Below are 16,843 nucleotides of genomic sequence, written 5' to 3' on the forward strand. Positions count from 1 at the left end.
CTGGTGGCCTAGTGGCAAGACGCTGCACTGCAATCCCAGAGGTATGCGGTTCAAATCCACCAGATCCTCTGCTGGAGAAGAGAAGAATGGAATTTTCAGAAAACTTAAGATCTGATAAGTGGAATAACGTAAAAATCAAGAGATAAAAATTAAAAATTAATAAAGAGATGAGAGATGATACATACGACAATAGGATAGGTAATTGTATAAGAAATAACCTGTGTCTTAAAAAAAAAAAAGCATAGAATCTGCTAAACTAGAAATGTACTGACATCTATTTATAATATGTGGTGTCTTCTGTAACTCAAGTTGTACAGGGAACAAGAAAACACATTTTCCTGATGGAGCTAAAATGTGGACTATGGCAAACCTGGTCTCACCTCTTCATCATTATGCTCCACTGGAGAGGTCCTTGAGCAAAGAAGTGGCGGGATGATTAAGTTAACCCCCCAATTTGTGTCCAATATAAGAGGATTCCAAATAAAATCATTCACTGTCTCTGACTCTCTTGTTGTGATATTGCTGTTAGGTACCATCAAGTCAACGATGACTCATAATGGCCCTATGAACTGATTTGAAATGTGTCCTATATCGTGCCATCTTCATCATCTCTGATAGGCTGGAGCTTATTGTTATAGTAAGCATGTCAATCTATATTTTTTAGTATCTTCCTCTCTTCCCCCTCCACTTTTTCAAGCATGATATCCTTTTCCAAGGACCTGCCACTACTAAAACATATCCAAAGTATGTGATACAAAACTTCACCATTCTTGCCTCCAAGGAGCACACTTGCACTTCTCAAGACAGATTTGTTTGTTCTTTTCACAGTCCATGGGATATTCAGTACTCTTCTCCAATATCAACTCAAAGGCATAATTTTTTTCTTCTGTCATCCCTAGTCATTGCTCAGCTTTTTAGATGCATAACAAGTAACTGAAAAGACCATGATTTTTAAAAATGCACCTTAGTCCTTAAACTGACATCATTGTTCCTTGACACCTGGAAGATATCTTTGGCAGCAGATTTACCCAATACAATAAGTCTTTTGAATTCTTGAGGACTGGTTCCAAAGGGGTTGATAGTGTATCCAAGCAAGATGAAAACATTGGTAGCTTCAATCTTTTCTCTATCAATTATGATCTATAATGATGTTGCCTATTGGCCTAGTGGTGATAATCTTTTGTCTTCTTGATGTTGAGATGTAATCTGTATTGAAGGTTTTTAATCTTCTGCAACAAATACTTCAAGTCCTCCTCACTTTCAGTCAACCAAGGATGTGTCATCTGCATAACGCAGATTGTAGATGAGTCCTCCTCCAAACCTGACAATACATTCTTCTTCATCTAGTCCAGCTTCTTGAATGATTTGCTCAGCATACAAATTAAATAGATATGGAGAAAGAATACAGCTTTAATGCACATTTTTCTTAATTTTAATCCAGCAATGTTCTCTTGGTCTATTCAAATAACAACTTCTTGTTCTGAGCATGAGCACAATTAAGTGTTCTTGGATCCCTGTTCTTCTCAAACGTTACCATAATTTGTTATGATACACACACTCAAATATCTTTGCATACTAAATAACACAAGTAGCTATTCTTCAGGTACTCTCTGCTTTCAGCCAAGATCCATCAGACATCAGTAATGAGAGCCTTTGTTGCATGCCTTCTTCTAAATCCTACTTGGATCTCCGGAAGTTCCCTGTTGATGTACTGTTCCAGTTATTTTTGGATAATCTTCAGTAAGACTTTACATCTGCTGGATCACCATTTTTGGGAATGGAAACAACTTTGGACCTCTTCCAGTCAATTAACCAAGTAGCTGTATTCCAAATGTCTTGGCATTGATTGATGAGCATATCCAGGGCTACATCTGTTAAAACATGTCACTTGTTATCCCATAAATTCCTTGGGCCATATTTTTTTGCCCATGCCTTCAGTGAAGTTTGAGCAACTTCTTCATCACCATTGGTTCCTGATCATATGTTACTTACCGAAATGATTTCATGTCAGCCAATTCTTTTTAGAACAGTGACTCTGTATTCTTTCCATCTTCTTGCTTTCTGTAGCATTTAAGATTTTGTTGACACTCTTAGACTCACTGAATACAGTCATACCAATTGCTTTTTCAAACCCTGAAGAACTGTTGTTAGTTCTACTGTATGTGTAAAATTCCTCCATGAACAGATGTGGGCCTTTTATTTTCTCAAGAACTTTAAGTCCAACCCACATCACACTCAGCTGTGCAGACAATCTTCCATCAAAATCTTCCTATAAAGATGGAAATGTCAAAATCAATTTTTCTGAGAAGAAACAAAAATGGCTTTTTGTCCTAAAGTTCTTTTTTTGCAATATTTATGAGAATAGAAACATGCCCTTGGGATAAGATGCAAGCTTATTTGAAGCTATTTTAATCTGGATAAGAAAAGTCTTGGATAAGTCACTCCAAGAAACTCTACTGGTCCCCAGAGGGCCAATGAAGTGAGATACATGAGTTTTGTCTCATTTCTAACAGCAACAATTCTTACAACATGCTGGCTTTATCTCATGCCTGATGGGATGATAAGGTGTTTTACACAGAAAAACTGAGGGTACTGAAATCATCAGCACAGCAAGTTACAAACAGCTCAGGAAAGGGTGAAGTATGCCCAATTGACAAAGATATTTAGAGAGTTTCGGAGTCCCTATAAATGGTCTGGTGCTTCAATCTACAAAGGAGTTTCAAACCTTACTGGCATACATACAAAAATATAACACACTTTAACTCAATTCAGTACACAAGAGTCCTTTTTTTCCCATTTTTATTTTATACAGGTTTGCTTACAAAGTTCATATACATTGTATTTCACATTATCTTTAATCTGCATTGTGTTTCATACAATCATTTCCATGTATTATGTTTCACAAAATGAATCACCATTGGATTATGCCCATCATTACTCTGTTTTTTTTTTATTTCCCCACCGGATCTTTCCCATTTCCTTTACCCCCTCGCTCCACCCACCGAATTGTGCAACCTTGTGATTTCACTCCTCTTCATCCTCTCCCCTCTGCTCTCATTCCTCTACCCCTTGGGTCCCCATACATGTTTTCCTAGTTATCCGTCTATTTTTACAATAATGGTCTTATGCAGTATTTGTCCTTAGGAGACAGTAAAGTCACTCAGCATTATACTCTCCAGTCTCTCTCAAGTTATGTAATACTTTTCAAAATCATTGCTCCTGAGTGCTGTATAGTATTCCATTATGTACCGTAACATCTCATTCCATTCAGTTGTGGTTGGACATTTGGGCTGTTTCCATGTTCTTGAGACGGTGAATTATGCTGCTATGAACATTGGTGTACAGATCTCCATTTGTGCCTCATTTCTGATTTTCTTAGGGTATGTTCCTAGGAGTGGAATAGCTGGATCATATGGAGTTTCTATGTTCAACATTTTTTAATATTGAATTTATTATTATTATTATTATTATAGTCTATTTACAAAATTCGAGTACATTATTTTCCAGAACAGATTCTTTCAATTTCCCTCCCCCTCCCCCATCAAATTGTATAACCTCATGATTAATCCCCCCTCCCCCTGCAAATCCTCATCCCGCTACTTCCACCCTCACCCTCTTTGGATCCTTATACTCATTCTATAATATGGTTTTATACAATATTTGTTCTTGTTGGACTGAGTTATTTCATCAGCATAATGTTCTCCAGTCCCTCCCAAATTAGGTAATAATTTACAAAATCATTGCTCCTGCATAGTAATCCATTGTGTGAATGTATCATAATTTCTCGATCTATTCATTTGTGGTTGGACTGTTTGTGTCTGGGCTGTTTCCATGTACTTGTGATGGTGAATCCTGCTGGTGAAGAATTCTTCGTTTGTGCCTCTGTTCTCAGGGTATATCACAAGTAGTGGAATAACTGGGCCATATGGAATTTCTACGTTCAGCTTTTTGAGGAAACTTGAAACTGCCTTCCAGAGTGGTTGTACCGTTTTACAATCACACCAACAAAGTATAAGAGTTCCTTTCTCACCACATCCTCTCCAGCATTTATTACTTCCTGCCCTATTGAACTTTGCCACTATTACTGGAGTGAGATGGTACCTCATTTTGGTTTTGATTTGCATCTCTTTTATTGCCAGTTATTTTCAACTTTTTGAGAAAATGCCAAACTGCCTTCCAAAGTGGTTGTACCATTTTACAAACCCACCAACAGTGTATGAGAGTTCTCACCTCTCCACATCCTCTCCAAGATATATTGCTTGCTACTGTGCTAAACTTTGCCACTGCTACTGGGGTGAGATGGTATATCATTGTGGTTTTGATTTGCATCTCTCTTATTGCCAGTTATTTTGAGCATTTCTTCATGTGGCTGTTGGCCATTTGAATGTCTTCCTCTGTGAAAATTCCTTCCAAGTACACGAGACTTTAGGGAAAAGTAAAAACGTAGATCCTTTACTCCCTGGCCAAACACCCCAAGCATCAGCAGATTTGCCAAGAGGAGATCCAAAGTGTCCTGGGGGATGGAGCCCTCATTACCTGGGACCATCTGGACAAGATGCCTTACACCACTATATGCATCAAGGAGTCTCTAAGAATCTACTCACCAGTTCCAAGTATTGGCAGGGTGTGCAGTAAGCCTGTCACCTTTCCTGATGGAAGGTCCTTACCAAAAGGAACCAGAATCTCACTAGACATTCACGCTCTTCACCACACCCCGAAGGTGTGGTCAGATCCAGAGGTATTTGATCCGATCCAGTTTGCACCAGGCTCATCCCGACACAGCCATTCCTCCCTACCTTTCTCAGGAGGATCTAGAAACTGCATTGGGAAGCAATTTGCCATGAACGAATTGAAGGTGGCTGTGGCCCTGACCATTCTCCGCTTTCAGCTGTCACCAGACCCCACCAAGGATCCCATCCCTATTTCAAGAATTGTGTTGCAGTACAAAAATGGGATTCATTTACACCTGAAAAAGATCTGCTAGTCCCAATAAGGACAAGAGCAGGCTTATCTCATCTATCTCTCTTGTATAGACGCTTAGCCTCCTACCCTGTCTTCCTTCTGTGTATCCTTCAATTTCCTATTTTCCACATGCTTAATCTTCTTCTGTTCACTACATTGTCTTCTTTTTTCTACCAACCTTTCCCCCAGTTCCCCTCACATTTGTCTAACATTCTCCACCTGTGTCTCTGATTGTGCATCTAACTCATGATCACCAGTTTGTCTATCCACCTATTTATTGATCGTTCCCCTCTGTCTTGCCTGGCCCTGTGCTGCTATAACAGTTACCAAAAATGTAGTACATAGAAAGAATACAGATTTATTCTCTTCTAGTTCTGGAGGTCAAAATCCTGAGATGGCTTCATCAGGTGAAAACCAAAGTAGACCCTTCCCTCCAGAGGATCTCAAGGAAAATCGATTTTTATATCTTTTCCAAGTTCTAGAGCTACTTTCATCTGGAAGGTCTCAATGAGTTAGCATATACTCAATGGCAATGCTTTCAGGACTGTTTTCCTTCAATTCTTTCCTTTTTGGTTTCCTCTTCAAAGACAGTATTTCAAATGTCTCCTTTGTTCTGCCTTCTCTCTTATCATCCACTCATTCATTCATTGCCATCAAGTAAGAGATGACTCATCGTTGGGCCTCCAGTGGGTTTTCAAGAGACTATAAATCACACAGGAGAAGGTTGCCCTTTTACTCCTGTGGAATTAGTGGTGGATTCAAACCTCCAGAAAGATGCCACCTACAGACTAGCAGTACAATTCCCTGTGGACTAAGAACTTTGTAATAATTTGGTCTCACTCAGATCATCCAGAATAATTTGTCCATTTCAAAATTCTTAATGTAACTTTGTTTTGCCAAGTCTTTTTTGCTATAAAAGCCACAGTTACAGTCTCCACAAGTTTGTAGACACGTGTGAGTGCACTGTTTTCAGTGTGCCATAGTACCCTCATGACTGTCGTCTGATCTGTCACACCTGAATCTCACCTCTCTACACAATTTATCATTTGCTCAACTCTTCTTCTTTTCTCACCTCCTCTTCCCAAATAAAATAAACAATAAAAAAATGCTTCCTTTTAACAAAACAAGGCGAATTTCTGAAAAAAAAAAATGATAAATTGTTCTCCCTCAGGATATTCCTGCCCACCACCTTAAAAAAGCATGTTTAATACAATTTAAATATTGTCACCTCAAAGATAAGCCAAATCTCTCTCCTTCCCTCACCTTCCACCTGAGTCCCCTGTCCTCAGTATAGTGGCAACAATGGATGGATGTCATCTAGTGCAGTAATTCATGAAGTCACTCTCTACACACACACAATGATCTTCTGTTCCAGACCATATAGAATCCTTAGTAATGTTTATTAATTTTAATCATAAAATGTTATATAACAAATGTAGCTGCAAACACTTAAATTAATGTTTCTTAGATTGTAGGAATACTAACAATAAAACTGTTACGGTAAAATCTTTCTACATTGAATTGTGGATGAGTAACTCATTGAATATTATGGTCACGGAATTAGTAGGAAGTTGCATTTCTATCCAAAAAAGCACCCCTCTGGTGGCTCGAATCCACCAGCAGCTCCAAGGGAGAAAGATGAGTGGTTTTTTCCAGTGCAGTGTATAATCTCCAAAGCCCCACTGGAGGGTCAACTATGAGTCAGCTTTGACTTAATGGCAATAAGAATTTAGAGAGATGTTGAATTACATTATTGTTGCTGGGAAGAAGTCTTTTGACTTTTCCCTTGATTACTGCTTCATCCTTTAAAAATGCTTACTGACATAGATTGACAAATACTAATTATCACAAAATTGTAACCTAAACACCAGACGATTTTACAAAGTCAGTGAGTATAAAACCCTGGTAAGAACAAAAATATCAGCATGTGCTTGTATAATGTGCAGACAAAACCACGTGATTCAAAAAGCACCATCGTAATAGGATAATAATGATAGTTCTGACCAGAGTTCACTAGAATGTTCAGAAAGTAAACTGGCGTAAAATTTAAACTTGTAGTTATATTGAGACGTGTAAACTGAGCTTACAAAATAATATGCTTGTTATTGTAACAGATTAGAGGAATATTTTTTCTGACTAGCACTACATTTTTTGCTAAAACACTCACTGTACAAAACTTTCTAGACACTGATTTTGATGTCATCCCCCTCTCACAGTGTCACTATGTGTGGTCTGCACCCTCTAGTGATGACACTGTCAGGTTCCAACATCAGGGAGTATAACTAACTATTATCACAGGGTATGAAACAGTCTTAGGAAGATAAGTGCCATCAGGTAAGTGAAGACTCATAGCAACTGTGTGCCCGACAGATTTTAATCTATCCTAAACCACCCTCACTATCTTTGATATGCTCAAGTGTAATGTTACAAACACTGTGTTAATTCATCTTGTTGAAGATCATCCTTTCTTTCACTGACCCTCTACATTGTCCAGCATGATGTCTTTTTACAAGGACTGGTCGCTCTTGACAACATGCCCAAAGTACGAGAGACGAAGTTTCATCATCTTTGCCTCACTGGGCACTATGGTTTCACTTCTTCTAAGACAGATTTGATCGTTATTTTGGTTGTTGTATATCACTGAGTCAGAAACCAACCGATAGCTGACCCTCCAGCTGATAATCCAATAGGAGGAGAGTATCATCTTTCTCCCGTGGAGCAGCTAGCTGGTGGACTCGAATCACATACTTTTGGGTTGTCAGCTCAGCTCCTTAGCATTAGGCCACCAGAGCGCCCTTGTTCTTTTGGGAGTGCTTAGTATCTTCTAGCAAACCTCCAAGTCTGATGGACAGCAGTGTTCCAGCAGACAGCAGAACTCAGCAACAGGAAGCCCGGGTCCCACTAAAACCAGAAGCCCTGGCAGCTTCCAGCTTGTAACATCTGGAAAGGCACTCAAGGTTCAAGTTTAAGAACGTTCACCATGCACACTCGGAAAGTGAGCCCGGAGAGCGCTTGGAGCCTCCAGAGGGGAGCTGCTGCCATCAGTCATGCCAAAGCACGAAGCACGAGTTCTCTGTGGACATGACCTGTGAGAGCTGCTCTAATGCTGTCACTCACGTCCTCCACAAACTGGGAGGAGTTCAGATTGAAATTGACCTGCCCAACAAAAGGTTTGCATCAACTCTGAGCACTGTGGACGCTCTGCTGGAGACTTTAAAAACAACAACAACAAAAATCATAAAACAGGAAAAACCGTGTCCTACATTGGTCCTGAGTAATGGGTGTGGGTCCTGGCCTGCAGGATGGACCAAAGAGGGCAGGCTGGCTGATCTTTCCTGGCTTCCAGACAGGACCGGAACCAGGCTGACCTGCTCAGTGATGTGAGTTCCTGTGGAGACTCTCTCTTGCCTGCTTCTCCCTAACTGCCCTGCAATAAAACCAAGTAGCTTTTACAAGAAAAAAAAAAAACATCCACCAGGGCACACTAAAGACAGCCCCAAAAAGAAGGAGTACAGATATTAGGAAGCTGTAGAAGGGTAAGAAAACAAGAACTCCTTGCTATCATCAGGTGCCATCGAGTAGATCGTGACTCACGACAACTACATGGGTAAAAGATCTGGAACGTGCCCTATCCTGTGCATCCTCGCCATTTCTGACGTACCAGAGCACAGGGATACAGTCAGTCCATTTTCCTGAGGGTCTTCCTCTCTTTCGCCAACCCTCAACTTTTCCAAGAATAATGTCTTTTTTCCCCAAGAACTGGCCCCTCCTAATAACAAGCTCAAAGTATGTGAGATGGTTTCGCCTCTCTTGCCTCCTAGGAGCACTCTGGCTGAAGGTCTTCCAAGACTTGTTTATTCTTTTGGCAAACCATAAGATATTCGGTCCTCTTTCCAACACAACTCAAAGGCATCACTTCTTCAACTATCATCCTTAGTCATTGTCCAACTCTTCGGATGCATAACAAAGAGTTGAAAACACTATGACTTGGATCAGGTGTACTTTAGTCTTTAAATTGGCATCCTTGCTCTTTAGCCCTTTGGGATGATCCTTGACAGCAGATTTACCCAATCCAACAAGTCTTGATTTCTTGACTGCTGGTACCAAAGTGCTGCTGGTAAATCCAAGTGAGATTAAATCATTGACAACTTCAATCTGTTCTTCATCTGTCATGATGTTATCTATAAGCTCAGTGGTGAGGGTTTTCTTTTTGATGTTGAGATCTAATCCATCATGGCTATAGTCATCTATCTTCTGTAGCAAGCACTTCAAGTCCTCCTCACTTTCGACAATATATAATAACCTACATAATGCAGGTTGTTGAATCTTCCTCCAATTGGGATGCCACATTCTTCTACACATAGACCAGCTTCTCAAATGGTTTGCTCAACATACAGATTGAATAAATACGAAGGAAGGATATAGCCCTGATACACACCTTTCTTGATTTTAAATCATTTAGTGTTCTCTTGCTCTGTTCAAACAATGGCTTCTTAGTATAGGTTCAAGTTTTGAATGAGCACAGTTAAGAGTTCTGGGATTCCCATTCTTCTCAATGTTAGCCATAGTGTGTTATGATCCACATAGTCAAATACCTTTACATAGTCAATAAGAAACAAGTAGACGTTTTTCTGGTGTTCTCTGCTTTCAGCCAAAAGCCACTTCAGCAATGCTATTCCTTATGCCATGGCCTCTTTTGAATTTAGCTTAAATTTCTGGCAGTTCTCTGTCACTGCACTGTTTTAGCCAGTTTTAAATAGTCTTCAACAAGATTTTACTTGAGTGAGATATTAATTATATGTTTTGTTGGTTTTGTTGTTGTTGATGTTGCCTTCGAGTCGAGCACGACTCACAGCAACCCTATGAACAAAAAGGCCTGAAGTCCCTCTACAACTATCGACATTTATTGATAATTCCCACTTTCTGCTGTGGTGACCCTGTGGTAAGGAGCCCCATGGCAACCCAAAGACACATAGTTCATACCCACAAGCTTCTCCTTGAGAAAAAAGATGAGCAATCTCTCCTCTCATGCAATTTAATATTTATGAAAACACACTGGAGGGTTAACTGTAAGTTAGTTCTCAGTTGAAAGTACTTATAACCACAACAGAGACTTAAGGGCAGCAATACAATTTGATTAAAACAAGACCAAGAAAATTTGTGTTAACTTTGTATTCATGTAGCACTAGACAAAGGAGTCAGGAAATGTCAATTACATATAATTAAAAATTTAACCTGGATGGGTGGCTAAAAGCTCCCAAAGCACACAGTAAAGCCACCCCCAATACTGCAGAAACTAGAAGTGTTCTAGATTCAGAGTTACTTAAGGTCAGCCCCAAGTAGAATCCAGATACATAGTGGGGGTAGAGAGGATGGAAGAACAGACTCTGGCTGAACAAATTAGCTGCGGATGTCCCAGAAAACTCAAAATTGTGGACAAAGAGGTTTGGTCATACTCCCAATACAAGGCAACAGTCAGCAATCAGTAGAGGGACATTGTAGTGGTTGATAGCCCAGTGAGGCTGACAGGATGGGAAGGTCTGAGGCTGGAGAGAAACATACTGGAATCTGCTTAATTTCTTCAGGCTTCAAGCCCAGGTTGGTCTGAGACGAAGACAGGACCAAGGATGCAGGTAAAAGCTCAGTGCCACAAGCTGAGATGGAGGTGGTGGAGGCCAAGGCAGGGGCAATTCAACTATAGGAGAGGTGTGAGGAGGAAACATTGAAATGTTCTGAGGAAGGAAGTGGGTCACCTTCCCCTCTCTTCACACATAGGCGACCAAGTCAAGGCACGATGAGCTGTTTCAAGGAAGAGGTAAAAACAGCTCTCAATTATTGTAGGTCATATCCTGTTAATATTAACAGCAGGAAAGCAGAATACCGCCTCTCTACAAAAATCTCTACATGACCTCTGACCAAAGGGGTTAAGTTTGTCCTGGCAGTACCTGAATTACAAATTAATGACAATTCTAAATTTATCTTTTTGGACAATGACTAGGGAGGATAGAAGGAGAATTGACGCCTTTGAGCTGTGGTGCTGGAGAAGAGTATTGAATGTACCATGGACTGCCAAGAAAACAAACAGATTCACCCTAGAGAGGATTAAACCAGGATGCTCCTTGGAGGCACGGATTCTGGGGCTTCGTCTGACATACTTTGGACATGTTGTAAGGAGAGACAGGTCTTTAGAGAGGGACATCATGCTGGGTAGAATAGAGGGACAGCACAGGAGGGGAAGGCCCTCTATGAGGTGGATTGATTCAGTGACTGGGGTAATCGAGATGGGTGTGTCAGAGGCAATGAGATTGGCACAGGATAGAGCACGGTTTAGGGCTCTTGTACATAGGGTCACTATGAGTCGCTAATGACTCGACAGCACATAACAACAACAACAAATTTACTTTTAAGTAAAATCTGTACATAACCCAGATCAGTTAAATATGGTTCATATCTAACTTCTGTCAAATCTTTGTCCTAGTATATAGTATTTGTGTACCTCTCCTTATATACATATAGATTCTTTTTATTGTGATTTTAATGAAATTTCACAGAAATGTTCAGTTTTCATTCATTCATTGACACACATTTCCTCTCCTTCCACCTCTCTTCACCATCTCTCAATTCATTTTGTCTGACAATTAACAATCTGGAAAAACAAATGTATTACAAGTGCTTCTTAAAAAGTTAAACATTTCCAAATACACAAACTTTTTTAACATAATAATACAGTAATAATGCTTTGGCATGTTGTATTCATAATTTGTTAAGATTAGTAGAAGACTAGTTTCAAGAAGTACGGAGTTGACAGTGTCCTAAATGTTTAATTTGCTGTATTGCTCCATGATTTCCAACATCAGCAGTGCCTCTTTCGTTCAGTTCCACCACGTCTCTATGTCCCTTGGATTCAGCTGTTTGCTGCAAGAACTTACTGAGACTCAGACCTGTCAGCAGAATGACTCACACAACTGTAAGTGATGCAAGCTGGTTTTGCAGACTGGTAAGTGGTTCAGCCTGATGCTGTGTCACAGCGTCTCCAGATAGTTGTTGTTGTTGTTGTTGTTGTTATGTGCCATCGAGTTGCTTGCAACTCATAGCAACCCTATGTACAATAGCCCTAAACTCTGCTCTGTCCTGCGCCAATCGCACTGCCTCTGAAACACCCATCCTGATTACCCCCATCACTGAATCAATCCACCTCATAGAGGGTCTTCCCCTCCTGCCCTGTCCCTCCACCCTCCCAAGCTTGATGTCCCTCTCCAAGGATGTGTCCCTCCTTACAACATGTCCAAAGTATGTCAGATGAAGCCCCAAAATCCTTGCCTCCAAGGAGCAGCATGGTTTAACACTCTCCAGAATGAATCTGTTTCCTTGGCAGTCCATGGCACATTCAATACTCTTCTCCAGCACCACAGCTCAAAGGCGTCAATTCTCCTTCTATCCTCCCTAGTCATTGTCTAACTCTCTGGTGCATAACAAGTGATTGCAAAGACCATAGCCTGTAACAGACACACTTTAGTCTCCAGAGTGACACCATTGCTCTTCAGTACCCTGGAGAGGTCCAGGTATCCCAAAGAAGAGCACTGAGCTCCCATGAGCTTATATAAGCCTCTAGTTGGGTGGGGCTTGAGTCACACCCCTAATCTTATCTCCTTAATACTATAAATTTTTCAGCACAAAATAGTTAACCAATGACTGAGAAAGACAATTTGAACAATATATCTTTGACACCACATGTGTGTTGCAAAGCAGTACCCATTTTTTATTTTGAACCATTGTATGCACCTTGAATTATTAGTATAATACATCTCATAAGAGTTTGTTGGTAACTACAAGGAAATAGCAAAAAATAAGACCCCTGGAATAGATGGTATACCAATTGACATATTTCAGCTAACAGATACTGCCGTGGATGTGCTCACCAAGTTGTGCCAAGAAACAACCACTTGGCCAACTGACTGCAAGAGATCTATATTTGTTCCCATTCCAAAGAAAGGTGACCCAACTGAGTGTGGAAACTACAGAACAGTGTCATTGATTTCACATGCAAGCAAGATTCTACTGAAGATCATCCAAAAACGATTAGAACAGAACATCAGCAGAGAACTGCCGGAAGTCCAGGCTGGGTTTAGAAGGGGTCGTGGTACTAGGGATATTGTTGCTGATGTTAGATGGATCTTGGCTGAAAGCAGGGAATACCAGAAGAATGTCTATCTGTGTTTCATTGATTATGCAAAAGCATTTGACTGCGTGGATCATAACAACTGTGGCTGACTCTGAGAAGAATGGGAATCCCAGAACATTTAATCGTGCTAATGCAAAACCTATACTTGGACCAAGAGGCAGTCGTCAGAACAGAGCAGGGCAACACTGCATGGTTCAAAATTGGGAAGGGTGTACGTCAGGGATGTGTCCTATCTCCATACCTTTTCAACCTGTATGCAGAGCAGATTATCTGAGAGGCTGGCCTCTATGAGGAGAAGCGTGGCGTTAGGATTGGTGGACGATCTATCAACAATCTGCGTTATGCAGATGACACAACTTTGCTCGCTGAAACTGAGGAGGACCTCAGGCACTTACTGCAGAGGGTCAAGGACTGCAGCCTTCAGTATGGACTGAGGTTAAATGTTAAGAAGACAAAAATTCTCACCACCGGGCCAATCGGTAGCATCAGGATGGATGGCGAAGAGATTGAGAGTGTTCACAGCTTCAGTTTGCTTGGCTCCACAGTCAACACTCTTGGCACCAGTAGCCAGGAAATAAAAAAACGTATTGCGATGGGAAAGTCTGCAGTTAGAGACCTCTCTAAAGTACTCAAGAGCAACGGTGTCTCTCTGGAGACTAAGGTGAGCCTTATACAGGCCATGGTTTTTGCAATCACTTGTTATGCATCAGAGAATTGGACAATGACTAGGGAGGATAGAAGGAGAATTGACACCTTTGAGCTGTGGTGCTGGAGAAGAGTATTGAATGTACCATGGACTGCCAAGAAAGCAAACAGATTCACCCTAGAGAGGGTTAAACCAGGATGCTCCTTGGAGGCAAAGATTCTGGGGCTTCGTCTGACATACTTTGGACATGTTGTAAGGAGAGACAGGTCTTTAGAGAGGGACATCATGCTGGATAGAGTAGAGGGACAGCGCAGGAGGGGAAGACCCTCTGAGTTGGATTGATTCAGTGACTGGGGTAATCGGGATGGGTGTGTCAGAGGCAATGAGATTGGCACAGGATAGAGCACGGTTTAGGCCTCTTGTACATAGGGTCGCTATGAGTCGCAAATGACTCGACGGCACATAACAACAACAACAACAACAAATTGTATATAAATAGGGCATTTAATAACCTAGGAACTTTCTGTACCATTTCTCCTTTAGTCTACAGAGTTCCTCTCATCATTCTTTTATTCCATTTCAGTCACTAAAAGCATGTATTCATTTTACTAAAGACATTTCTACAAAGTCTTCCTATAAATCCCATTTGGGACTCAATAATCCCAAAGGCACTACCTGTGGCTCTTGTATCCTTGACTCAAGTTCTTTCTTGCACATTTTATTTAGTGCTTAAAAATAAATCTCCATTATTTTAGCTTGTTAGTGTTACCATAATAACAACGCCACAAATGTACGATTTTCAAGGATGGAAATTTATTTACTCACAGCTCACTGGTAGTATCATTCATTAATTAACACTTTTTTCCCCTCTCCATCCTCCAACACAGATGATTTTTAAATGTTCTTAAATTACACTGTGTTTTGAATATGCAGAGTTTGGTCCATAATAAGCACTAATTAAGTACCATAAAGTCAACAAATTCTGGTAAAACCAGATCCTGTATAAGGTAGAAGACTGTAAGAGAAAGGAAAACTTACCCTATCAAAGGCTGAAAACTCACAAGACTCAAAAAAAAAAAAATAAAATGAAATTCAGCTCTTAAGAGTTTCACTATATTTGATAAGTGAACTTCTCAGATATATTCATTTTGCAATAATATGAATGGGAGTCAGAACTAATTAACATAGTAAATAAATTTGGGCTACTGCCTCCAATCAATGTAAAGTTCTATGTAAATTCTCCATGTAAATGATCAGAGCTCTGGTGGCCTAGTAGAAGAAACTAATAGCTGTTGTTGTTGTTCTGTGCTGTCAGATCACTTGTGACTCATAGTGACCCTGTGTACAACAGCTTTAAACCCTACTCGATACACCTACCTCCATTACCCCAGTGACTGAATCATCCACCTCATTGAGAGTCTTCCTCTCCTGCGCTGTCCCTCCACCTTCCCAAGCATGACGTCCCTCTCCATGGATTGGTCCCTCTTTGCAAAGTATTTCAGACGGAGTTTCAGAATCCTTGCCTCCAAGAAGCAGCCCGGCTTCACCCTCTGCAGGACAAACTTGTTTGTTCTCCTAGCAATCCATGGTATATTTAGTACTCTTCGCCAGCACCAAAACTCAAAACCATCAACTCTCCTTTTATCATCCCTAGTCATTGTCCAGCTCTCTAATGCATAGCAAGTAATGGCAAAGACCATAGCCTGTATTTCAAATCCACCAAATATTCTGAAAGAAAGATGAAGAATCTCCTCTCCTGTGGTTTACAGCATCTAAATAAAAACTAAAGCAATGAGTCATTCTGACCAGATGGCAATGAGATTGAGTGGTTTTCTTCTGGGGTGTTTTGTCCTTGTTTTTTTTAGGACATCAAAAGGTTATAATCAAGATTAATAACAAAATACAATCAAGAGAGTTTCTGAAAAGTGTCTGCAAGCATTTCAGCCTCTAGTCTCAAGCCTTTGAGAATGAAGCCCAGGTGTGAGCCCATTAGGACTATAGTGGCAGCAGCCAGCATCCCCGAGGACCTGCATTCCTAAATTACTGCCATCTCATTCTTTGCGTTGAGCTGTCAATCTGAAGATGATCTTCTGGGCCAGTAACGTGCTGACATTCTAACCATGTTTCAGACAAGCCACTGAGAAACAGAAGATGTGTAAAAAACCAAGGCACAACATCTCTCTGTCACTGTCATAAACAGTGCTTTCATAGTCCCTCCCAACAAAGTGCACACACAATGAACTGGTCATTCTAAAGGAGTTTATTGTGTCTTTGTCTACCCAGCAACATGTTCCATTAAAATCTGTGACTCAGAAAGAATGTCAGAGAGAGCAGGTACTAGTTAGACAATCAACAGTCAGCAAGAAAACGATCAACCAGTTTAGCCTAGACTGTGTTCTAGAATTCAGTTTATACGTGGATAATTTGAAACTGAACCCATGATGGCACTTTTCCACAGGCCAAAGAAGTAAAAAGGGAAAAACTTATTTGAGGGTCTTTATGAATATATTCTTATTGATTTCAATGATCTTTTGATATTTTAATGGGAGGTGTGCTCCAGTAATGTAAGTTTAATTCCTCGGGAGCTACAAAATTTTCTTTTGTCTTCACTACTCTCACTGGGTTTCCAAGGGTGTAACTTGGACAGGAGGAGGTAGTTATCTTTCTTTTGCAAAGTCAGTAGTGGATTTAAACCACCAGAACTAACACTCTCTCTCTCTCTCTCTTTCTCTCTCTCTCTCTCTCTCTCTCAATCTCTCTCTCTCTCTCCCTCCTCCTCCTTCTCCCTCTTCGTCTTCCCTCTGCCTCTCTCTCTCTCCTCACTCTTCCTCCTTACCTCTCTTGCTGTCTTTATCTCTCTCTTGTCTAATCAAAACCAACAAATAGTTGACCCTCCAGTGAGTTTCAAAGGCTGTAAATCACTCAGAAGAAGATTGCCCATCATACTCCCTCAGAGCAGCTGGTGGATTTGAACCACCTGCCTTTGGATTGGCAGAGCAACTCGTTATCCACTAGGCCACTACAGCTACAGTTGTAGGAGTTAGAGGCTGATG

At 40.7% G+C, this 16,843-nt stretch overlaps 1 protein-coding gene across 1 annotated transcript in view; it reads left to right on the forward strand.

Moving 5' to 3' along the window:
• The window catches only part of LOC102873024 (cytochrome P450 4A11-like), an 11,667-nt gene extending 6,683 nt beyond the window's left edge, over positions 1 to 4,984 (forward strand). Inside the window, exon 2 of the mRNA XM_006880547.1 lies at positions 4,448 to 4,984. Coding sequence (XP_006880609.1) covers positions 4,448 to 4,984 — 537 coding nt within the window. The remainder of the gene's footprint in view (positions 1 to 4,447) is intronic.
• Positions 4,985 to 16,843: the final 11,859 nt, after the last annotated feature.

This window comes from Elephantulus edwardii, unplaced genomic scaffold (assembly GCF_000299155.1).
Source record: "Elephantulus edwardii isolate Elephantulus edwardi_28Jun2011 unplaced genomic scaffold, EleEdw1.0 scaffold00008, whole genome shotgun sequence".
NCBI classification, from domain to species: Eukaryota; Metazoa; Chordata; class Mammalia; order Macroscelidea; family Macroscelididae; genus Elephantulus; species Elephantulus edwardii.